Source organism: Myotis daubentonii, chromosome 1 (assembly GCF_963259705.1).
Source record: "Myotis daubentonii chromosome 1, mMyoDau2.1, whole genome shotgun sequence".
Classification (NCBI taxonomy): domain Eukaryota; kingdom Metazoa; phylum Chordata; class Mammalia; order Chiroptera; family Vespertilionidae; genus Myotis; species Myotis daubentonii.
The window spans coordinates 156,230,861-156,255,202 of record NC_081840.1 but is presented as its reverse complement, the minus strand read 5'-3'; the positions used below and the strand labels follow the sequence as shown (position 1 = coordinate 156,255,202).

General features: G+C 44.4%; 2 protein-coding genes across 6 annotated transcripts in view; one reads left to right on the top strand and one right to left on the bottom strand.

Moving 5' to 3' along the window:
- Positions 1–1,695, bottom strand: part of FBH1 (F-box DNA helicase 1) — a 64,595-nt gene extending 62,900 nt beyond the window's left edge. For 2 of the 3 annotated variants that reach the window (XM_059663404.1, XM_059663411.1), the window contains exon 1: positions 1,536–1,695. In XM_059663404.1, the coding sequence (XP_059519387.1) occupies position 1,536 (1 nt within the window). In that variant the 5' untranslated portion in view covers positions 1,537–1,695. The remainder of the gene's footprint in view (positions 1–1,535) is intronic. The other variant, XM_059663419.1, reaches the window with a different exon arrangement.
- A 114-nt stretch (positions 1,696–1,809) lies between these two features.
- On the top strand, positions 1,810–22,645 carry ANKRD16 (ankyrin repeat domain 16). 3 transcript variants are annotated; one of them, XM_059663452.1, is made up of 7 exons: positions 1,812–2,619; positions 6,863–7,083; positions 9,604–9,646; positions 13,415–13,523; positions 14,796–14,957; positions 16,464–16,542; positions 17,990–22,645. In XM_059663452.1, the coding sequence occupies exons 1-7, from the start codon at positions 2,300–2,302 to the stop codon at positions 18,145–18,147; spliced, it is 1,092 nt and encodes a 363-aa protein (XP_059519435.1). In that variant the 5' UTR covers positions 1,812–2,299; the 3' UTR covers positions 18,148–22,645. The 3 variants fall into 3 exon arrangements, with proteins under 3 accessions (XP_059519444.1, XP_059519425.1, XP_059519435.1); XM_059663461.1 differs by lacking the exon at positions 9,604–9,646 and having other exon boundaries at positions 1,810–2,619; positions 6,863–7,153; positions 17,926–18,064; XM_059663442.1 differs by lacking the exon at positions 9,604–9,646 and having other exon boundaries at positions 1,811–2,619; positions 6,863–7,153.
- Positions 22,646–24,342: the final 1,697 nt, after the last annotated feature.

The window sequence follows — 24,342 nt, the reverse complement described above, 5'->3', positions numbered from 1 at the left end:
TGCATTTGACACCAGTTCAGTAACCAATCATCTGGATTTAAAAGAGTTTGTCCCATTCTGCAACGAATGAGTTCCAATTCTGTGTTTTTTAAAAATCAGGGAAACTGGAAGCATAAGGCAAGAGAAGGTAAGGTGACTTGTAATAAGGATGGGAGGGAGCATTAGTAGCAAAAAGTGCAAAACTTCCACTTGTGTTGACTCCAACAGCAGCATGTTGTTGCTTGGCATGTTTTAAAACTTAATGCATTGCAAACTACTTTCATGCCTTCCTGTTTGTGGTTTTTTTTTTAAATATATTTTATTGATTTTTTACAGAGAGGAAGGGAGAGGGATAGAGAGTTAGAAACATCGATGAGAGAGAAACATCGATCAGCTGCCTCCTGCACACTCCCTACTGGGGATGTGCCCACAACCAAGGTACATGCCCTTGACCGGAATCGAACCTGGGACCTTTCAGTCCGCAGACTGACGCTCTATCCACTGAGCCAAACCGGTGCTGGCCTTCCTGTTTTTTGAAGTGGCAAGACACAATGGAACAAAAACTTTGGCAAAGTTGATATTGGACCTAGTTCTGTCTCCAATGACTGTCCATAATTGCTCAGGAAATTAACCAAATTCAGTGTGTTCACTGGTAAAATTGGTTTGTTTTCATAGGCCATACCAGAGGTCCTTTTTTTTTCTTTTTCATTTTTTTCATTTTATCTCCCTTAATTTATTTTAGCACAGAGCTAGGCACTAGTAGAGACACACACCAGGTGCTACCATCCTTCCTTCCATGGGACTTCATTATCTATAGGAAGTGGCAAAATCACTAACTTTAGGCCTCAGTTTCTCCGCCTCTAATGAATGATGCCTTACAGGGTTGTTTGCGGATTCCATAATTAAAGTGCTTTGTATAAAGCGCAATATATATGTAAAGCATAATTGTTTCTAAGTCTGGCAAACAGTAGCAACTCCCATCTTATATCTAGAGGAACTGAGAACCAAGGGGTTTAAATGACTAGGACCTAGTAAGATCGGGGAAAGAACTCAACACCTACTCAAATCCCTTCCATCACCCCATGTACCTTGCTCAGATATCAAGGTATCTTTTACAAGCTCAAGGTCTTCCCACATCACCTAAGTTTTTCTTAATATTCAAGTAAGGGGGAAGGAAGCTACAAATGAAAGAGGCAAAAGGACACAATAAAATGACTCGCCCAAGGTCAAAAAACCAGAGTAGAAAAGGAATGCTTGCCGGCGGGCAGCCGAGGCCACGTCCCCCATGACTCCCACAACACCGAGAAACGACGAGCTCCCCACTTCCCGGGCTCACGGACACTGTGTAGGGGCGCCCTCCGCTTCCAGCGTGCCAGCCCGCCGCGCCCCTGCAGCTCACCCACCGTGGACAGCCCGGGCCCCAGGTCCCCACGCTCCCCGCACACCCCCACCCCCCACTCCGAGATCCCGGACCCTCGCTCAGGACCCCGAAAGGTTAAGTGTTCACAGCGAGGGGCCCCGCCTGAGCTCCCAGCCACATCCGCGGCCTCACGCACTATGGCGCTCCGGACGGGGGCTCCAGCCACCGCCGTCGCCTCCGGGCCCGGGCCGCCCGGCCTCCCAAGTCCCGACGTCCACAGGGTAGCGCTGGCCGGAGCAGGCCTTGGACTTCCTCTGACAGCTCCGCGCCGCCGCAGCCCGGGAAGAGCCCGCCTCCGGGGCTGACGGACTTCCCCCACGGCCAATCGGAATGCGCGCTCGGAAGGGGCGCGGCCACGACTAGGGGCCCCGCCCCTCCCGCACTTCCGCTAGGGTGAAAAGACCAGAGGAAACTTTCCCAGAGTTCCTCCGAGCTCTCAGGGCGGGAGGGACGGCAGCTGCTGGGCGGAGGCTGGCTGCGGTCGGGTGCTGGAGTGGCTGGGGGCTCGCGACGAGGGAAGCCTCACCACGGCTCCTTTACCGGTGTCTCGTGGGCGCTGAGCTGCCACTGGGGCCCGTCACCAGTGCAGGCACCGCGCTGACCCCTCCCCTGGCAGCGGTTCGGAGCCGGGCGCCCCGGCGTGGAGTGAGCACAGACTCCAGCGGGTTCGACGGCAACTACTCATGTTTTGCCCAAAATGAAACCAGTGCAGTCGGCAGCCACGCATCTTCGAACACGGCTATGCCCGCACCCAGAGCGCGCGTTCGGGAGGCGAGTTGTTTTGCAGGGACACTAACCACCCGGCGTAGGGAAGCGCGGCTCTGCCCCTGGCGCGCGGTCCGGAGAGGGTAGCGCAGGGCAGGGCTGGGGACTCGGACCCCTCGCCTGGCCCCGGAGGCCATGGCGGCGTCCCGGGACGCGAGGCGGCTCTACAGGCTGGTGCAAGAAGGTCGACTGTACGCCCTGCGGGAGGAACTGCAGGGAGCGGGGGCCGCCAGCTGCCCGGGGCCGGCGGGGGACACCCTGCTGCACTGCGCCGCCCGCCACGGGCATCGGGACATCCTGGCCTATCTGGCCGAGGCCTGGGACATGGACATCGAGACTGCCAACCGAGACTACAAGCGGCCCCTACACGAAGCTGCCTCCATGGGTCACCGGGACTGTGTGCGGTACCTGCTGGGCCGAGGAGCCGTGGTCGACTGCCTGAAGAAGGCTGACTGGTAGGTGGCAGGAGTTCCAGAAAGACACCCCTTAACCCCTTTTCCCCAGAATCATATATTCCCGTGTACTTTTTCTGACTCTACACTGTAGAGTCTACAGCACAGCTTCTCAACCTTCCCCGTTAGAGCACATTGTTCCAACCCTTGGGAGTCGACTGTTTGGTCCAGACAGTTGCTTCCCTTTATAAAGCAGAGAACAATACAGAATATGATCAGATAGAATAACATCAATGAATTCCCCATATAACATGAGCCCCAGGATACGACGTTCTTCTGGAGACATCTGGTAAATGATTACTTCACCAATGGCATTGATTTAACGTTTTAAATTTTGAAATAGCTATAGGTACACAGAAGGTTACAAAGAAATGTTCAGGGAAGTCCCATGTGCCCTTCCCCTAGGCTCCCCCAGCAGTTTAACATCTTACAGGTTACACTACAGTAACAGAACTAAGAAATTGACATTGCTACAGTCAAACTTATTCACATTTCATCAGATTGTAACCTACACTTATATGTATGTGATGCTCTCTGTATGTGATTTTATCATGTGTAGCTTTGCATAATCACCTCCTTTACCATCAACATACCTTTACCATCACACAAACCAATTGCATTTTGTTAGACCAACATTGTTTTCAGTAGTCACTTAGAGGTTATGAATGTAGCAAAATCCATAACATAATGAAGTTCTTGCCTACAAGTAATTCCTGATATGATATATAAACACAGAAGACAGCCATGTAAGTACATTTTGCCCACCGGGAGGGGAGTAGGCCTGGGTGTGTTTTGAGGGTTGCACTTTGGCTGTGACTAAGCACAAGACTGCTTTTCTTGTGCTGCTGGTAAGATGACCTAAAGACAGTTCCAAGAGGCATAGACCTCATATACTCCTCAAAGCAATACTTCAGATAAGGAAACAGCCAAAAACAAAACACTAAAAAGATGAGGTTCATTTTATTATGTATTTGGGAATTGTATAATCACAGTGAGACATTTTTGCCCCCCCCCCTCTCTCTCTCTCTCTCTTTTCCTTTCTGAAATACCTTACCTGCTTTTCCAATAATCCTGCCTTGCTCGAGGTTCATTCCCTTCATGAGGTTCTTGAAAATTCCAGCCTTCATTTATCTGGTTGTTTTCCTGTTAATTTCCCATTCACTGTTGTTACTACACTAGAGGCCCAGTACATGAAAATTCGTGCACTGGGGTGACGGGGAGGTCCCTCAGCCGGCCTGCCCCCTCTCACAGTACTGGAGCCCTCTGGGGATGTCCTACTGATGGCTTAGGCCCGCTCCCTGTGGGGAGCCGCGGTCTGGCCTCCCTCTGTGGGAGGCAACCAGGCTGATCAGGGGAACGCGCCGCCCCCATCACCGGCTGCTGCTGCCACTGCCAGCCATGACGGCTGTGAGGCCTGAGCCCTGGGCCTCGCAGCTGCCAGGGCTCACTGCCTGAGCCCACGGCTGCCATGAGTCCCAGGCCTCACAGCCACCAGGGCTACGGTTGCTGTGATGTAGGGAGTGGCTCTAGAGTTGAGCCTTGGATTGACCTGTGGCAGAGCCACAAACAAGTCCCAGCTTGGAGGGCAGAGCCCTCTTAGCGTAATTAAGTGTAACCTTATAGTGCCCCCTAGATCCTTCCTGGGTAGCTAATGGGCCGTGGGAGGTGCAGCAAGTGCTGCCAAAACAAGTGAAACTCCCAAGAACATTGTAACTATGGTGACCACTACCTTGTTTTTCTCTGACTGTAAAATAAAGCCTCAGCTTGCTGGCTGGATCCTTCTCTGTGGCCTCATCCAGGCACAGGAGATCCACTGAGCCCCAGCTATATTCTCTTTGTCTTTTCTTTAATCCTTTGCCGCCCCACTCAGGCTCACCGAACCCTTGGTTGTGCTGGCACGGCACACCTTGAACCCCGGGCCCCACAGCCACTGTGCTTTGTCCAGATGGACGTCCAGAAGCCGTCTGCCCTAATTAGCATATTACCCTTTTTATTAGTATAGGTTACCCCTCACCCCCCGCCCCCCCAAAAATAGTGTTGGTAATTAACTAATATAGCAATCTTTTAAGATAGATGAGATTTAGAGATCACCCAAGTATAGTGAGCTCCCACAATGTGCCAGACACAGGTTCTAACCCTGGCAATGAGGAGGTAAACAAGACCTGCTGCTGCTTTTCAGAAATCATATCTCCTTCATTTTGCAGATGAAAAAAAAAGAAAAGCTCATGGAAGTGAAATGGCTAACCCCAAATCATTCATGTGGCAGGAGAGGAAGACCAGAGCCACCTCTCTTGATATAGATATAATGTAGTTCACTCTTCTATAGTTGTGGACACAAGTCAGCACAGAGACTTATTATAATCACACTGTTTCATTTGCTTCACCAATGTATGTTTGTTATAGCTAGGTACAGTGTCAAATGCTCTTTTTAAACTCTTTCAGCATAATATAACTAACTAGAGGCCCGGTGCACAAATTTGTGCATTGGTGGGGTCCAGCTGGCCCACACCTATCAGGGCGATCAGGGAGGGACTCCTGGTCGAACTCCCAGTTGAGGGAACAATTTGCATATTACCCTTCTACACTAATAAAAGAGAAACATGGTAATTGGCGTACGACCGCTACCCTTTTCATTGGCTAATCAGTGAGATATGCAAGTTAACTGTCAGCCAAGATGGCGGCTGGCAGCCAGGCAGCTTGAAACTAACATGAGGCTTGCTTGCTTCAGTGACGGAGGAAACCAACGTTCCCCGCCTGTTCCCTGCCTGCCACTGCAGGCCTCTGAGCGGGCAGTTTAAGAAACATTGTAACAAATACCGCCGGACTTCAGCCAGCAGATTTGCAACATTGTAAGCAAAGGCCAGAAACCTACTTTCAGCAGCGGAGGGAGGCCTAAGAGCTGGAGCTAAGCCTCAAGGTAAAGCTGGCCCAGAATAACAAAAAAAAAAAAGGAAAAAAGGAGCGGTTGGGAACTTCGGTCACTCCCAGCCTGAAAACAGCCCTCAGCCCCTCACCCAGGCTGGCCAGGCACCCCAGTGGGGACCCCCACCCTGATCCAGGACACCCTTCAGGGCAAACCAGCCGGCCCCACCCATGCACCAGGCCTCTACCCTATATAGTAAAAGGGTAATATGCCTCCCGGCACCGGGATCAGCATGACAGGGGGCAGCGCCCAAACCCCCTGATCGCCTTGCGGCTCTGTGTGTGACAGGGAGCGGGGCCCCAACCTCCCTATCCGCCCTGCTCTGTGCCTGATAGGGGGGAGCTCCCCAACACCGCCCCCCCCCCACGGGCCCTGCTCTGTGTGTGATGGGGTAGAGCCATAACCTCCCCATTGGCCCTGCCCTGAGTGTGAGAGTGGCGGTGCCCCAACCCCCTGATCGGCCCTGCTCTGTGGGTGATAGAGGGTGGTGCCCCAACCCCCTGATGGGCCCTGCTCTGTGTGTGACGGGGGCAGCGCCCCAACCCCCTGATTGGCCCTGCTCTATGCGTGACAGGGGGTGGCGCCGCAACCTCCCCATCGACCCTGCCTTCAGTGTGACAGGGGACGGTGCCCCAACCCCCCAATTGGCCCTACCCTGAGCATGACTGAGGGTGGCATCACAATCTCCCAATCTGTCCTGCTTTGTGCATGACGGGGCGGCGCCCCAACTCCCCAATCGGCCCTGCTCTGAGCCCGACCGGGGGCTGCACCTAGGGATTGGGCCTGCCCTCTGCCACCCGGGAGCAGGCCTAAGCCAGCAGGTCATTATCTCCCGAGGGGTCCCAGACTGCGAGAGGGCACAGGCCGGGCTGAGGGACCCCCCCTCCCCCTCGAGTGCACAAATTTTTGTGCACCGAGCCTCTAGTTTATTATATAAGATAGGATAAGTGGTTTCTAAAGTGACTAAAGTAAGTGAGGTAAGTTCAGCAGAGTACCTTTTATGCAATATTCTTCAGGACAAACTCTATGATTTGGACTAATTCTGTCCCAATTCAGTGCCATACTAGAAACTATCTCAGAAGCAGCTTTGCCTCTTTGGTATCCCCCTTTTGTAGGCATGCTTACATCACAATCGTTTTTCTCTTATTTCACCCAGGGTCCTCGGGGCAGACAAAGTAGTTGAAAATTGTCCTGCTTCCCAAATCCCTCAGTCCTCTAGGTTTTCCATCTCTACCAAGGATGTGTGTTTTTTAAAGACCTGGTTGTACCCTTATAATGTCTCAGCTACCCTTCCATCTGACAGCTTGTCCTCTTTGGCCTTAGGACTCCTCTGATGATGGCTTGCACAAGGAAGAATCTCGAGGTGATCCAGGACCTTGTAGAACATGGTGCAGATCCACTTCTGAAGAACAAAGATGGCTGGAACAGTTTCCATATTGCCAGCCGAGAAGGTGACCCTCCAATCCTCCAGTACTTGCTCACCATTTGCCCAGATGCCTGGAAGACAGAGAGCAAAATTAGTAGAACTCCTCTGCACACGGCAGGTATGGCCCGGAGCTCTGCCTCCCCCAGCAGAATGACATCGAGTTGGAGGGTTCTGAAAAATAGAGATTGGTGAATAAGGCCAGCTTTCAGATATTTGGCATACACTTAGTTTTTAAAGCTAATGTCACTTGGTACTTAACATGCACTTCTTTCTTGTATTAGTTCACTTTTCATAAATATCAGTCTTAGTATTCCCAGCTAGCTAGATGGTATGCTGGTTTTTTCCTCACTAAGTCTTTGACCTTGGGCAAGGAGCTTAGTCTCTTGAGCTAGTTTCAACAGCAAGATAATGATGACAATGATGCCCATATCGCAAGGTTATTACAGGGTTTAAGGAGCTGAATGTAGGTAAACCCCTTAGCACAGTGTGTGACACATGAGCACAGAACGGGTTATTGCTATTTTTATGATCATTTTCACATTTTTTTATTATTAAAGACAGGAGGAAAAGAGACAGGGTTTTTGATTGTTTGTTATTTGTTTTTAATATATATTTTTATTGATTTCTGAGAAGGGAGAGGGAGAGAGAGCTAGAAACATCAGTGATGAGAGAGAATCATTGATCAGCTGCCTCCTGCATGCCCCCTAATGGGGATTGAGCCCTCAACCTGGGCATGTACCATGACCAAGAATCAAACTATGACCTCCTGGTTCGTAGGTTGATGCTCAACTACTGAGCCACACCAGCTGGGCAAGAGACAGTTTTTAAATGTCCTCAGCAATATCTACCACAGCACTATCTATTTAAATAAACATAGGTACTTATAATTAAACTAGGGGCCCGGTGCACGAAATTCGTGCACTGGGGGGGGGGGGGGGAGTGTCCCTCAGCCCAGCCTGCCCCCTCTCACATACTGGGAGCCCTCAGCCGTTGACCCCCATCACCCTCCAATAGCAGGATCGGCCCCTTGCCCAGGCCTGACGCCTCTGACAGAAGTGTCAGGCCTGGGCAGGGGACCCCCAGCTCCCCGCGGTTGCAGGCTCCGCCCCTGCCCAGGCCTAACGCCTCTGGCCGAGGCGAGGCGTCCGGCCCGGGCAGCGGGGACCCGCAGCTGCAGCGGCCCCGCTATCGTGGGCTTCGCTTTAGGCCCAGGGGCCCCTAGCTCCTGGGACTGCCAGCTTCGACCATGCCCAGCTCCCATCGCTGGCTCCACCCCTACTTCCTGCTATCACTGGCCAGAGCAGAAAAGGCACCTGATTCTCCGATCATGGCTGGGGGGCAGCTCTTAGCTCCCCCCTGGGTTTCCAATCACTGTCAGTGGCAGGGGGCTTCTTCCGGCTTTCCCTTTCGCCTCCCTGCATTGTGCCTACATATGCAAATTAACCGCCATCTTGTTGGCAGTTAACTGCCAATCTTAGTTGGCAGTTAATTTGCATATAGCCCTGATTAGCCAATGAAAAGGGTAGCGTTGTACGCCAATTACCATTTTTCTCTTTTATTGGTGTAGATACCTGAGTGTATTTGACTTATGTAGTGATTAGTCAAATATAAATTTAGGGTATTTTTATTGTTTTGAATAGTCTTAATTCTGATTTATCTATTTATAGATTATTTTAAATTTGTAAAAAGCAAAGCTGCTGTGGTATAAGATGAAATGGACACTAATGAGCTTGAGTCCAGATCAAGAACTCTAGAAAATGCCAAACCGGTTTGGCTCTGTGGATAGAGCGTCGGCCTGCGGACTGAAAGGTCCCAGGTTCGATTCCGGTCAAGGGCATGTACCTTGGTTGCGGGCACATCCCCAGTAGGAGGTGTGCAGGAGGCAGCTGGTCGATGTTTCTCTCTCATCGAAGTTTCTAGCTCTCTATCCCTCTCCCTTCCACTCTGTAAAAAATCAATAAAATATATTTTAAAAAAAAAAAAAAAAAAAAAGAACTCTAGAAAATAATCTTTAGCCTTCTAGAGAATTCATTGAATTAGAATACAGGGTTTTTAATTTCTCTAAAAATCAATACCTGTGAATGACATAGTTTAGGAAATATGCATACAATTGTTCTAGCCACAGTGGGCATGTAAGGACCAAGGAGTCCTTTTGCAAGAGTGAAGAAAACGTTTCTATGCTCATAAATTGTTTGACTAGGAGAAACAATACCCAGTCATTTACACAAAGTAGTGATGCACAGATAGTCAAAAAGCTTTATTATTGACCATAGTTATTTTTAGTAGTAGAATTAAATTCCTGGTTATTTTGTCATGGATTACTCTTAAAATGTTTTTATATTTCCTGGGCAAAAACTGCCTGGCTCAACTCAAAAGGGAGGCGATAGGTAAGTTTAGGATTGAAAATTTGCCATAAAAGTGTTCATAAAGACAAGATAATCAGTTTTGGCTATGGACCTATTCAGTAAAAACATCATTCTTTACCAATTATCCAGCTAGATTTTTATTAATGTACTTACTTTAATTGCCCCTTCCTGTAAGTCATAGCTAAAAAGATGGGACAGAGACCAGTGCCAGGAGGAAAGAAGCATTTTATATGTGCACCTAAAAACTCTAATTCTCAACTCTCTTCTCCCAGCAATGCATGGCTGTTTAGAGGCAGTAAAGGTGCTTCTTCAGAGGTAAGAACAAAACAGCAGATTAAGGAAGATATTTGCTAATTATGACAGTTAATGTCGATGCTACTTGAAGAGCTCAAGCAAATTGTTCAAGAGCAGCTAAAGTACCAAAAGAGAAAAGAACAAAGGACATAAGCAGATAATTTAAAGAACATAAAACAAAAATAGCTAAAAAATTTAAGAGAAAGTCATTTATTTGTTCATTCCCACAAGCATTCATCTATTTATTCAGTGCCTATTTGAATTGTACCAGATTCAGGGGTTACAATAGAAATGAGACAATGTGTTTTCCCTCTTAGGGAACTCACAGACACTGCACTAGTTGTATGAATCTGGTGGCCATTACGAGGAATTGCAGGGTCCCTGCAGAAGCGTATGACAAGAAGACCCAACTTGGCCTAGGAGTGAGGAATCTCAGCCCCAGTGTTATTTAAACTATGATCTGAAGGAAGCTGAGAGTGGGAGGCAGGGGGGCATTCTAGTCAGAGGAAGCAATACTCAGGGATGCTCATCCTGGGAAAACCATAGTGCATGTAAGAAACTGAAAGAAGCCGGGGGAAGGTCAATGGGAAAAAAACGGAGACATATGTACTACTCTTTGTAATACTTTAAACAATAAAATAAAATTTAAAAAAGAAAAAAAGAGCCGAAACCGGTTTGGCTCAGTGGATAGAGCGTCGGCCTGCGGACTGAAAGGTCCCAGGTTCGATTCCGGTCAGGGGCATGTACCTTGGTTGCGGGCACATCCCAGTGGGGAGTGTGCAGGAGGCAGCTGGTCGATGTTTCTCTCTCATCGATGTTTCTAACTCTCTATCTCTCTCCTTTCCTCTCTGTAAAAACTCAATAAAATATATTTAAAAAAAAAGAAAAAAAGAAACCTAAAGAAGCTCAGTATGTGCTGAAGCATATAGTGAGGGGGAGAATGGTACGGGGTGAGGCAGGAGAGGAAGGGCAGGTTTCAATCAGGTGGGACATTATAGGCTGTGGGAAGGATTTTAGGTTTTGTTTTAAGCATATAAGATGCCATTGAAGGGATTTAAGCAGGGTGAGTAGAATAAGAAATTTGCATTTTCAAAGATCCTCTAGTTGCAAAATAGCGAATGGAGTGGAGGAGGAGCAAGAGTGGGTGCTTTGAAAGCTATTGGGAGGCTATTGTAGTTAAACAGGAAAGAATTGTAGCTGGGCTAAGAAGCTAACGGTAGGGATGAAGGAAAAGATTTGGAGATACTTCAGTAGAATCAGTAGAACTAGGCCAGTGGTTCTCAACCTTGGCTGCACATTAGAATCACCTGGGAATCTTTTTAAAATCCTGATTTCTGGGCCTCATCCTCCGGAAATTCTGTTTCTTTGTTATGGGGTGGGGCCACAACATCAGTACCAAAGAAACAGAATTTCTGGAGGATGAGGCTCAGAAATCAGGATTTTAAAAAGATTCCCAGGTGATTCTAATGTGCAGCCAAGGTTGAGAACCACTGATCTCTAGGCGAATGATTCAATAAAAGGACTGGGAGAGAAGGAAAAGTCAAGGATGACTTTCAGGTTTCTCACTTAAGCAGCTGGTGCTGGTGTCATTTACTGAGGTAAAGAGCAGTGGAGGGGGAGCAGGTTTTGTGTGAAAAGATGAGAGGTTCACTTTTGGACATGTTGAGTGCATGTGCCTGTGAGACACCCAAGCAAAGATGTCAAGGCAGCAGTTAGAGACAAGATATGGAGCCCAAAAAACAGGTATGGGCTGAGATACAAATGTGGGCTTCATCAACAAAGAGATGATGATTGAATTTTTTTAAAAATACATTTTATTGATTTTTTACAGAGAGGAGGGGAAAAGGATAGAGAGTTAGAAACATCAATGAGAAACATCGATCAGCTGCCTCTTGCACGCCCCCTACTGGGGATGTGCCTGCAACCAAGGTACATGCCCTTGACCGGAATCGAACCTGGGACTCTTGAGTCCGCAGGCCGACGCTCTATCCACTGAGCCAAACCGGTTAGGGCTGCTGATTGAATTTTCAAGAGTGGAAGCGATTACCTAAGTAGACAGTGCATAGTAAGAATAGAGGAGAGCTTAATGCAGTGCCCTGAAAGCATCGCTTATGTGTAGAGCTTGCCTACTGCAAATTGGAACATACTTGATTGTCAGCAAATTTATAGATATTCATTCATTGGACAAACATTTTTGGAAGCACCTTCTATCTGTTAGGTGCTGGGTGGTAAGCAAAACAAATGCATTCCTTTTCCTAACAACCTATAGGCTGGTGTGGAATCCAAGTATAGGCATTCAAGTAAATACCATAAAATTATAAATTGTAATACACATATCTCTGTTTTCTGAAAGTTTGTATTATCCTACTTTGCCTATATATAAGACCTACATTAGTACATTTTTTCACTAATCAAAAGAATCCGAATAGGATTTTCACTTTTACAAGAAAAGCTGTTACTGTAGCAATGCAGGTCTTTCATAAAAGTGAAATGGCACATGTAATGCAAACTTTCAGAAAGGTGAAGATACTCATTGCTTTATGCCATTTTGGCTTACAAAAAGTTTTGTAGGAATGCTTTACTTTCAGCTAGCGGGGGAAACCTGTAATGTTAAGAAAAATGTACACAATGGCATGTGGAAGCAAAGGTGCTGTTGATGCAAGACAGAAGACAGGCCATTGTAAAGTCACAGAGCTGTGATTTGAAGAATGCGTTGGAGTTTGCCAAGTGAATAATGGAGAAGTAATTTCTAAGCAGAGGGCATCAGCAAGTGCAAAGGCAGCAAAGAGCTGGACAAATGAAAGAGCAGGAAAAAGGCAGGATCATGAAGAAGGTAGGATAGAGAAGATGATCAGACTGGTGGGAGGTGCGACTGAGAAGACAGGACAGGAAGTTGAGGGTAGGAACGGAAAAAGGGGAGGTGTGATGGAGAAGAAGATAGGACAAGAAGAAGGTAGGACCAAGGAGACAGTGGGGCAGGTAAGATAGGATGGTGAAGAAGGTAGGACTGAGAAGATAGGACAGGTTGGACCATGAAGAAGATGGAACATAAGAAGATAGGACAGATGGGAGGTGAAACTAAGAAGATGATAGGGCAGGTAGGACCAGGAAAAAAGCAGGACCTAGAAGAAAGAACAACCATAAAGAAGGTAGGTTACAGTAAGCACAGAGCAGTGGGTATGTGGGAAAGAGAAACCTGGAGAGGTAAGTTTGTGGGACAGTATCTTGACCACTAGAGGTCATGCTGAAGTTCCGAATTTTGTGCTTTGTTTTTGGGACATACTAGTTAAAGGTTTATTACAGGAGCAGCCATACCCAAATTGCATGGTGAAAAGATTATTTTGGTAGCTGTGAGAATGAATTAGCAAGGCAGAAGCCAAAGTGAGAAAAACAGGAAGCTATTGTCTATTGATTTGGTCCTAAGGGGTAAAAGCAGCGAAAGAGAGAAAGATACAATTAAAATATTTTGAATGCAGAATTGAGAGGTAATAGATTGGGTTTGAGAGCTAAGGGGTGACGTCAGGGCTCCTGGCATGAGAAGTTGGAGAAATTGTAGTCCATAATATGGAATGACAGAAGTTTAAAGGAGGAACAGATTCGCTGGGGGAACCTGACACATTGTTGAAGAGCTAAGTTCTAATACTGAGATGGGGAAAAGAGGGAGAGTGCTGCAGATTTTCACAGATCATTTGTAGGATATGTCATCTACTGAAAGTGGTCAAGAGTCAAGTGTCCATTGGGTTTGAAGCAGTGAATTTTCAGCTCTGTTATTTTGGGTTTGGGCTCTAGGTGTCAATATCAACCAGACTGCAGAGACAAATGTGGCCTCACACCCTTTATGGATGCAATTCAGTGTGGGCACATCAACATAGCCAGGCTGCTCCTCGAAAACCATAAGGTACAGCAATGATTTGGTATTTTCTATGAGTTTTAGTCATAGGATACAAAGAGATCATGGTTATTCAGATCCTGGGTTCAAATTCCAGCACTGCCATGGGTCCCTCCCGTAATCTCTTTAAGCATCAGTATTTCCATCTGTAAAATGGAGACAAATTTTAATTCTTCAGAGGGTTACTCTAAGGATTAAATATAATTAGCAAAATAAGATTTTTTTAAAATTGATTTTAGTGAAAGAGAGAGAGAAACATTGTTCCACTTATTTGTGTATTCACTAGAGGCCTAGTGCACGAAATTTTGTACTGGGGGGTAGGGGATCCCTCAGCCCAGCCTGCACCCTCTGGGGATGTCCGCCTAAGCCGGCAGTCGGACATCCCTCTCACAGTCCAGAACCCCTCACTCCTTACCCCCCTGCCTGCTCACTGCTCCTTACTGCTGCCACAGAGGTGGGAGAGGCTCCCGCCACTGCCACTGTGCTTGCCAGCTGTGAGCCTGGCTTCTGGCTGAGCGGCACTCCCCCTGTGGGAGCGCACTGACCACCAGGAGGCAGCTCCTGCATTGAGTGTCTGCCCCCTGGTGGTCAGTGTGCATCATAGCGACCAGTCGTTCTAGTCATTCTGCTATAACGGTTGCTTAGACTTTTGTTATATAGATTGGTTGATTGTTGTATGTGCCCTGGGGATCAAACCCACAACCTAGGCATATCAGGATGATGCTCTAACCAACTGAGCTACCCCTCCATGGCAGCAAAGTAACAGTAGCTGTTTTATAGTAATAACAACAAACCCCACTGAGTGCACTTTAGGCACACATTAGAGCAGCGGTTCTCAACCTGTGGGTCGCGAACCCTTTAGCAGTCGAACGACCCTTTCACAGGGGTCGCCTAAGACCATCCTGCATATCAGATATTTTCATTACGATTCATAACAGTAGCAACATTAAAGTTATGAAGTAGCAACGAAAATAATTTTATGGTTGGGTCACAACATGAGGAACTGTATTTAAAGGGCCAGAAGGTTGAGAACCACTGCTTTAGAGCATTGAATCTTAACCTTTTTGTTTGTTTATAGAGTCCTTTAAGCATCTGACCAAAGCTCAACAATAAAGATTAAAATAATAATCATCATAAAAATAAATAATCTGACAAAAGCTATATAACATAGGCCCAGAAAAATGTACATAGGCAACAAATTTTAGCTAAAATGTCAGAAGGTCCATGGACCCAGCTTTCTCTACTGCTTATTTTTGTTCCTGTCTCTTCCGAACCTACTAGGCTTGCATTTGTGCTGAGGATTTCCTGGGAGCCCAGGCTATACACAGGGCAGCAGTCACTGGGCAGAATGAAGCCATCCGATTCTTGGTATCTGAACTTGGCATTGATGTAGATGTGAAAGCAGCATCAACCCACCTTACAGCACTTCATTATGCAGCTAAGGTTTGTTTCTTTTCATAAAGTTGTCCTTGCTTCCTTAGGCTTGCCTTACTTTACTGAGAAATAGCTCCACTGCCCTATTGCTTTGGCTCCATTTCTGGAAGAAAAAAATGGCTCACGATATGCTCCTAAAATGTTAAAGGGAAGCCCTGCATCCCTTTAAATAGAAACCTACCTTTATTTGTTGCTAGGCAAAAACTGAAAACACCCTTTATTCCATTCAATGCCTGGATTTTATGTTTCATCCTGCCCTTTTTTCGTCTTCAAGAATGCTTTTGAAGTCGTGAAATTCCATTATATTAAATTCCTAGCCCTCACTCCTAATGGTAGATTTCAGAAGTTAAAATTTAGTAATTGAGGGAAGGGAATTGCATTTACCAGCCTCTCTAATGTATAAGATATTTTAAGATGTGCAAAAATTTTTCACTACAGCCCGGCTTGTGTTGTTCAGTGGTTGAGCATCGATCCATGAACCAAGAGATCCCTGGTTCAATTCCCGGCTAGGGCACATGCCCGGCTTGCAGGCTCAATCCCCAGGGGGAGGGTGCAGGAGGCAGCCAATCGATGTTTCTCTCTCATCAATGTTTCCATCTCTCTATCCCTCTACCTTCTTCTCTCTCTAAAAAATCAGTTTTAAAAATACTTTAAAAAAAGAAGAATTCTCACTTAATAAAAATCTTATTTTAAAAAGTTTTCCTCCTGTTTTAAATACTAGGAGTATTTGCTTATTATCTTTAACATGATTGGCTACTTGCCTTTACTTGTTTTTCTAGCAACAAGACTGTTTTCTGATGACTTACACACTCTTATTTTTTTAGCAATTTTTAAAAAATAAATCTTAATTGTTGACAGTATTACATATGTCCCCTATGTTCCCCCATTGACCCCTTCTAGTCCGTCCCCTCACCCGGACCTACATACTCTTGCCTGCATTCCCCTATGAGAAAGTGGTTAAATAAATGGCCGTGTGCTAAGAGAATGACCTGTGGCCACAGGGGGAGGGGGCCACTAGTGGGTCCACCCATAGGAAAATTGAACCTACAACCTTGACTTTAGTCTCACCACATACTAATGAACTAACTGGCTAGATAGAAAGTATATAAATTGCCTCATGAATGATAATGCCAGCTATGATGAGAGTCCCGTCAGGAGAGGTGACCATCTTTTCTAATTTATCTCTGCCCTAAAGATTTTAGCAAAGAGTGTGTGTACTTGGGAGAATCTGGAATTGTGTGTTCTATACGCTCATTACACTGAAGGAAACCCAACTGTATTAGTTGGTAATTTGGCCTCCAAAGTTGACCATCTATTTTCTAATAACTGAATATCACCAAAATCTATCTTTAATGATTTATAGTGGAGTTTGAGAGTGATGTGATGATTTTTCCTTTAGATACGAAAATATAGTTTTAGCAGTTGAGTATTTTAGAAAAATGACCTAATATATAGATTCGTGTTTATGTTTAAAGGTGCTTGTCACAGTGATAATGAGTTTATTTCACTCCTCAGGAAGGACATGTGAGTACAGTTCAGATGCTCATTTCCTTGGGTGCTGACATCAACTCTAAAGATGAAAGAAATCGATCAGGTACAGTTTCTTTGTGCCTTGGAACTTATTATTCAGTGGAATATAAACAATACATGCACTTTTTTATTGTTGTTAATCCTCACCCGAGGATATTTTCTTCATTGATTTTCAGAGAGAGTGGAAGAAAGGGGGAGAGATAGAGAAATCGATTGGTTGCCTGCCCTGACCCTGGCCAGGATGAAGCCTGCAATCGAGGTACATGCCCTTGACCAGAATTGAACCTGAGGCCCTTCAGTCCTCGGGCTGACACACTATCCACTGAGCAAAACTGACCAGGGCTACATGGACTTTTAAAAACATTGGTTTTAATGTTATTCCTCTACTAGCTCAGCAACTTTTCCTTAAAATTACATCTCAAAAAAAATAAAATTACATCTCCAAATAGAACTGTTGCTGTTCCCATGGCAATGATGATGACTACTACTCATTATTACTGCTGTTATTATTATGTTTTTATCATTTTAAATACAACAGTATATGTGACATAAAAACACTTTATATTGTCTTGATGCCACCAACTATTCAGGTAGTTTATAGATGCTTCATAGGTCATCTCTCTTTTAAGTGTATTTAAAAACTACAGTCATTACAGTTTTCTCAATTTAGAGCTCAGAAGGATATTTTCAGAGCTAATTCTTTAAACTCGTACTTTCTAATAAACTCAGTAATATTCTCTGTGTCAGTGGCCATCCTTCAGGAGTTTAGTGGAGGCTTCATGATGCTTCAAAGACTCATAGATAACTATGAGGCCACAGAGGATGGTCCCCAAGTCCAGGGACACAGACTTTCTTCTAAAGACCAGAGCAGGAGCCAGGGTTTTTTCAGCGCTAATTGCTAGGCAGAACAGGAAGATCTGTCAGCTCTATTTGTTTTTGTCATATCATTCTCATTCATGGTGATACTTTTACCCAGAGAGTTCACAAAACTTTGAAAAATTTTTCTGTACCAGTTAAAGTCTCCTATTTCTCATAAACTTGCTTTGTTGCTTTAGTCAAATCTCTTAAATCCTCTCCAGTTGGTCTTGTTATTTTTAAGTCTTTCTATCCCAATCAGCTTAACACTTTGTATGCGGGAAACGTATTTATATGTTCTACCAGTGTAGTAGGGCGTGGGACACGTATTAATACGTTTATTATAGACTAGCGGTAGAATGCGGGTAACGTATAAATACGTAAACTAAAGCTATCGTAATTTTACTGAACGTTGCCATTTGCTCAAAAAATGAGCAAAAATGGCCTGTGCCACCTGTTAGCGCACGATAAAAACTACCCGCAAACAATGTGTTAAAAGAAAAAATGTTTTAATCTAGTATGGGCAAAGTCACACAGATGGATTGTGGAAATATAAAATCTGTAAAATTAAAGGAATCAATATTTTCATTAGGAGCAGCCTACTGTATTGCTTTGGGATCATGCACTAAGTTAGTGTGACTTCTCTCTCTGCCTAGCCCTACACCTGGCCTGCGCGGGTCAGCATCTGGCCTGCATCGAGTTTCTTCTACGGTCTGGGCTGAGGGACTCCCCAGACATCACGGGCACCCTGGCTCAACAGCTCACACGGAACCCAGACATCCTTCAGTGCTTTGGCCACAGCATGACGGCATGAGGCAGTAAAGCTCATGGTAACTTAAATCCTGCTGCTTAAGTCATTACCAGGTTCAGTGAAATCTGAGGATACTTGCTGTCCTCTTCCCTCCCTCCCCTGCACTCTGCACTGCAGCTGAGAGTCCCAGAGGATGTGGACGCTGGCTTCCTATATGGAGGGATGGACACACTAAAAATCTCTTCTTACCTGCATTTCGTTTTGTGGCCTTAAAATGGATTTAGATGATGTTTGTGAGATCAGTATCTGGACTCCTTAGAAAGCATGTAACATGCAGGAATATAATATAGCATACATGCTTTTATATATTTTTATATATATATATATATTTGTACATATATATGAAATGTTTTATAGTAAACATATGATAAGGCAGTAATAATATTAAAAATATAGCAAATTACTGTTCATTTGAGCCATAAATAATTGTCCTGTTTACTTTCTTTCATAGGCATTTTCTTGGTTGTTACATGGTTTAATTTGATTTTGTAGCCAGAGAGAATTGCTTATAATCTATTTTATTTACACAGACATTTTCAAGGAATTTATGAAAATGTTTCTGTATAAGCACTGCTAGTTAAGCTATGTTATGGTCTTGAGGTTATTTTTTTTTTTATTAGACAAGTTCTGTATTGACTCTCTTTAGGTAATCAATACACCTAAAAAATGAACCTAGGATAATTTCAAAACTTTTCTGTTACCTCAGTTGAGGAAAGGGGTTTGTTGTTAAAGCCTGCAAGTCACATTTCCTATTGCATGCCATCTGCCATCGAGGCCTGTGATTGTGAAGGAATGAATACTACTTGTACCTTTTAAGAAATTTGTAGCAATTTAAACATGTTGAAAATAGGATGAGTGCTCAGGCATTTGGATTCTCTTCCTTTTATTTATTTATTTATTTTTTGTATCATTTTCTCTGAATTTTAGAGGATAGTAATTAGTCTAAGTCAGGGGTGGGCAAACTTTTTGACTCGAGGGCCACAATGGGTTCTTAAACTGGACTGGAGGGCCGGAACACAAGCATGGATGGAGTGTTTGTGTGAACTAATATAAATTCAAAGTAAACATCATTACATAAAAGGGTACGGTCTTTTTTTTTTTTTTTTTTTTTTTTTTTTTTAGTTTTATTCATTTCAAACCGTAGTTTGCCCACGGCTGGTCTAAGTCAATCTGTTGACAGATCAAATGCATCCATCACAAGCAAGACCTGATCTCCTTGTTTAGTGTAGTCCCATGAAAGCTTGTCACACATCTAGCTATTCTCAGCAGTGTACTGGGCTGGGTGAACAGTCAGAAATTCCAGTTCTTCTTTATTATTCCCAGATGGAACTGACTGAGTCCTCTACCCAACAATCAGATAAACATACTTGATTATATAATCTTGTCTTGTGACCTCTATATTACATACTGCATCTGCACTGATTCAAGCTGCAGTTACATTTTCCTGTGGCTTCAGAGACGTCTGTGTGTCTGCCCTTTGGGTCTGAAGATGGCCTGTTAATGTGCAGGCGGGATGGGAGATCAGTCTGGTGCTGGCCATCTCATCGCTTCAGCACACAGGTGAAGCAGCCTTTTTTTTTTTTTTTTTTTTTTTTTTTTTAACAGAGAGGAAGGGAGAGGGATAGAGAGTTAGAAACATCGATGAGAGAGAAACATCCATCAGCTGCCTCCTGCACACCTACTACTGGGGATGTGCCCGCAACCCAGGTACATGCCCTTGACCAGAATCGAACCTGGGACCTTTCAGTCCGCAGGCCGACGCTCTATCCACTGAGCCAAACTGGCTAGGGCTGTGAAGCAGCTTTTTATTTGCAGTGACTACATGTGAGACCGGTTGACGTCTGTGGCTTTGCTTCTAATGTACCCCCTTGTACTAGCTCACCACCCAGCTGCAATGAGGGAATATCTGGTTACACGTTTGGTCCTAGGAGTTTCAGAGATGGCAGGAATGATGATAATGTCAATTGTGACAAAGATGGTAGTGATGATATAATAACAGTCTTACTGTATTAAAAATGCTAATAACAATAATAATAATTAGTGTTATTCCCTACTTCTAGTTATAGGTACCTTTCTTACTTCTTTGGGTCTTTACTTAAAAGTCACCTCAGACCTAGCCGGTGTTGCTCAGTGGATAGAGTGTTGGCCTGCGGACTGAAGGATCTCAGGTTCAATTCCGGTCAGGTGCATATGCCTGGGTTGCGGGCTTCGGTCCCCAGTAGGGGTAGTGCAGGAGGCAGCCGATCAGTGATTCCCTCTCATCATTGATGTTTCTAACTTCCTCTCTGAAATCAATAAAAATATATTAAAAAAAAAAAAAAGTCACCTCAGTGAAGCCCTCCCAGGCCACCCAATCTAAAATTTTGTTCTCTCCTTCAGCATTTTATATCTCCTTTCCTCAGTTTCTTTTTTTCTCCTTTCCACTTATCACTATCAAGTATACCATACATTTTGAGTTATTTTGTTTCTTGTCTATCTCCTCGCTAGAATGTCAGCTCCTTGGGCAAAGTTTTTGTCTCTTGTTTATTTACTAAATCTACGGGCCCAGAGCAGAGCCTGGTGCATAATAAGGTCTGAAATTATTATATGGTCAACAAGTGAATGGTAACAATTCACATTTCTTGGACACTTACTATATCCTAGATACTGTGCTGAGCACCTTACTTAGATGGTTTCATTTCATCCCTTGGTCCTTGCATGATACAGCCGCTCCTAATTATTATTCCACCCCAAGCATCCTTTCTCACACCAACTTCTTTAAAGAAGCTACCCTCAGTTTCATCAACTCATAGGCACTGCTCAACCTGCTGCAGTCCACCTTCCTAGCTGCTACTCCATGCAAGTTTTTCTCAGGTTACCGGTGACTTTCCAATTGCCAAATTAAGTAATACAGTTTTAGCCCTCATATTACTGATCGTTCAGTTTATCCATCACTCCCACCTTCTGGAAACTTGTTCTTTCACCTGTGATAGCACTCTCCTGGGATTTTCTTTCTGACTTTTCCTTTATGGCTTCCATCAGAAATGTCTCTTTTAGGGCCTGTCCTGCAAATGCTAGTGTGCCCGCTTCTGTCTCCAACTCAGTCTTGTCTTTATTCTGCATATGCTTCCAGAACTAATGCCTCTTTTAGGGCCTGTAAATGCTAGTGTGCCCATTTCTAGCTCTAACTCACTGTTGTCCTTATTCTGCCTATGCTCCCAGAACCATCTCATCCATTCTCCTCATTTCACCTGCACCCAAATATTGACGACACTCCATTCTCTAACCTTTATTTTCCACTGCCTGCTGTATATTTTTTTTTTGCATAGACATTCTAAAGCTATCCCACACTTTATTCAAAGCCTGGGTTTCTACCCTAACCAGTTTGGCTCAGTGGATAGAGCGTCGGCCTGCAGACTGAAGGGTCCCAGGTTCGATTCTGGTCAAGGGCATGTTCCTTGGTTGCAGGCATATACCCAGTAGGAAGTTTGCAAGAGGCAGCTGATGGATGTTTCTCATCGATGTTTCTAACTTTCTATCTATCCCTCTCTGTAAAAAATCAATAAAATATATTAAAAAAACAAACAAACCTGGGTTTCCCTTAACCTGCTTAGATGTGTGCCTGTATTTGCTGCCTAACTTGATGACACTGCAGATCACCCAGTCACCCAAGTGGGAAACCAGGAATCTGACTCTTACTCCAGCAGAAAGCCCCGCTTCGTCTATTCTGCTCCTGCCCTATTAAGGCTCCCCGGTTCAAGCCCTCAGACTTGTCCAAATCACTATTCCAGTAGCCTCCTAACTGTCCCTCCTGCTGCAGTCTTGTTCTCTTCAAATCTGTCCTCCACACAGCCCTGAGCTCCCACTCACATGACCAAGGGCGTTGACTGCTGCAGGTGGTTCACCCAGTCTCACCAGGATTCGGTGCCTTAACCAAGAGTCGCTTCCTCAGAGATTTTGACTGGTCCTGAAAGAGCACCTGATCCACTGTGACTGTCTGTTCCTGAGATTGATCAGGCAGAGGTCTTGGGAAGAGATACAAATTGGTAAGAATTATAAACATTTGAAAATAGCTAGGACCTGACACATATTAATTAACAAAAAAAGGTATATAATAAAGTATTTGCAAGACAAAAATAGAAAAGGGATTACAGAATGGAAAAGAAATTATGAAACTCAGACCAAAAAAAGGTATGTGAAGGGAGCTCAGGTAGTGAGATAGGGTCAGGCACTAAATTCAATGTACCCATGGCATTGCTAGAATTCACCAGCAGGTGGCAGACCAGAGAAATGTCCTTTTATTCTCCCAGGTGTGTTTTGTTTTGTTTTAAACAAGAAGTTTATTTAAACAATAAGACAGTTGACTTGAAGGGAAAACTATCTAGGATTCACTTTTTTAGAGTAATTTATCCCTACTTAAAGACAGATTGCCCTACATGTAACAGCTACGTACAAAAAAGTTATAAAATTGTCCTTGGTTTTACAATGACAAATGAAAAACATTAAAATTCTCCAAACAAGGTATGCAAGAATTTTTATGTAATTCTTATTTTGTTAAACAGAGCAAAATAACTTACTGGAATATAAATATAAGAGCTGAATAAACATCCCACTAATGGAGAAAGGGTGTTTTCACAGAACCAGCATTTTTTCCCCATCCCATCTCCATTTGATATAGATCAAAACACACCATTGGCCATTTAGTTATAAAAAAATGCAAATGCTTGTACACATACATCAGTTACTTTATGTACAATAAAGGAATGGGGAAGGGGAAAATGAAATAATAGAGAAAACTATGCTGTAGTAGTCAGATGTGTTGAACCCAATTGCAGTTTTCTAACTGAGAATGTCTTTTTGGTCTTTAGATTTCTTTCTTTTCTTTTTTTTTTTAAATATATTTTATTGATTTTTTACAGAGAGGTAGGGAGAGAGATAGAGAGTCAGAAACATCGATGAGAGAGAAACATCGATCAGCTGCCTCCTGCACATCCCCTACCAGGGATGTGCCCGCAACCCAGGTACATGCCCTTGACCGGAATCGAACCTGGGACCTTCCAGTCCGCAGGCCGACGCTCTATCCACTGAGCCAAACCGGTTTCGGCTAGATTTCTTAAAATTGCTTTCCTGAGCCAGCAAGGGAGTGAAGAGACCATTAGAGTGATGTGATTTCTTTTTATTAAGAAAAAACAAGGTATAAGTGAGGGCTGGCCTCTGACCTTAGCTGAACAGGAAGGATTTGCCTGTTGTGCGTGACCAAGGTCTATCATAAAGCTTTTACAACATTCCTGACAAGGAAATTCACTATATAATGTGGAGAGGCCTAGGCATTCCTGAGAAAAACACTGGGGAATGATTATATTATTGGCCACCCAGGTTCTGCCACTGTGCCTTATCTGGCCTGTATCAGCTAATCTATTGTTGCTTCTTCCAAAGCTTGCAAAGAGTGCTTACTCAAGGCCTAGAGGCATACCCAGGGCACTTGAAATAAGAGAAACAAAGGTTGCAGTGCTAATTGTTCCTTGTGCAGAGTTTTACTGCCCCAGAGACCTTCAGGGAGTGGAGGAGAAGTCCCAGAGCTTGGCTATCAGTGTAGACCAAGCATGTCAAACTCAAAGGCTAACACAGCCAAATGAATAAGGTTTAAGTGTATGTGGGCCGCAAAAAAAACCAAAGCTTCAATTTTCATAGAAACGTTGGTTTATTTCAATAGAGACGCTGAATACAAAGGGCTGAAATAAATGAGTCATCGTTAAAACAATAGAACATTTTAATAAAAATTAATATTTTTCTTGAACATTAACTTACCAGACACTGAATAACTGCACAAATTAATAAGCGTAACGCAAATAAACCTATTTTTCTTGTTCTCCGAAAGCAAAATATTTCCTGTTGTGCACACCAAACAAGTCAATCCAAGACTAATGATGTGGCAATCGGCTGCTAACATGTTTGCTGCTAGTATTAGTGGAGAGAAATGGTGCGCCTGCACGTAAGGCACGTAAGGGAAATGAATGCAACACGATTATAGTAATCGGTCATTAGTGAATGTTGTAGTTTGTTATTAATTATGTATAGCAAGATATTGTAAAAATTAAGTTACAAAATTTTTATTAGAATGTTTCTTACATGCTGTTATATTGGCTGGGCTGCAAAAATATTTGTTGTGGGCTGCATGCAGCCCGCAGGCCACGAGTTTGACATGCTTGGTGTAGACTG

Bases quoted from the DNA above. Each gene is read 5' to 3' on its own strand.
- ANKRD16 (XM_059663442.1), top strand. From the start codon at position 2,300: ATGGCGGCGTCCCGGGACGCGAGGCGGCTCTACAGGCTGGTGCAAGAA. The intron at 2,620-6,862 runs GTAGGTGGCAGG...CTTTGGCCTTAG, and splicing joins TGCCTGAAGAAGGCTGACTG to GACTCCTCTGATGATGGCTT. The intron at 16,543-17,989 runs GTACAGTTTCTT...CTCTCTGCCTAG, and splicing joins AGATGAAAGAAATCGATCAG to CCCTACACCTGGCCTGCGCG.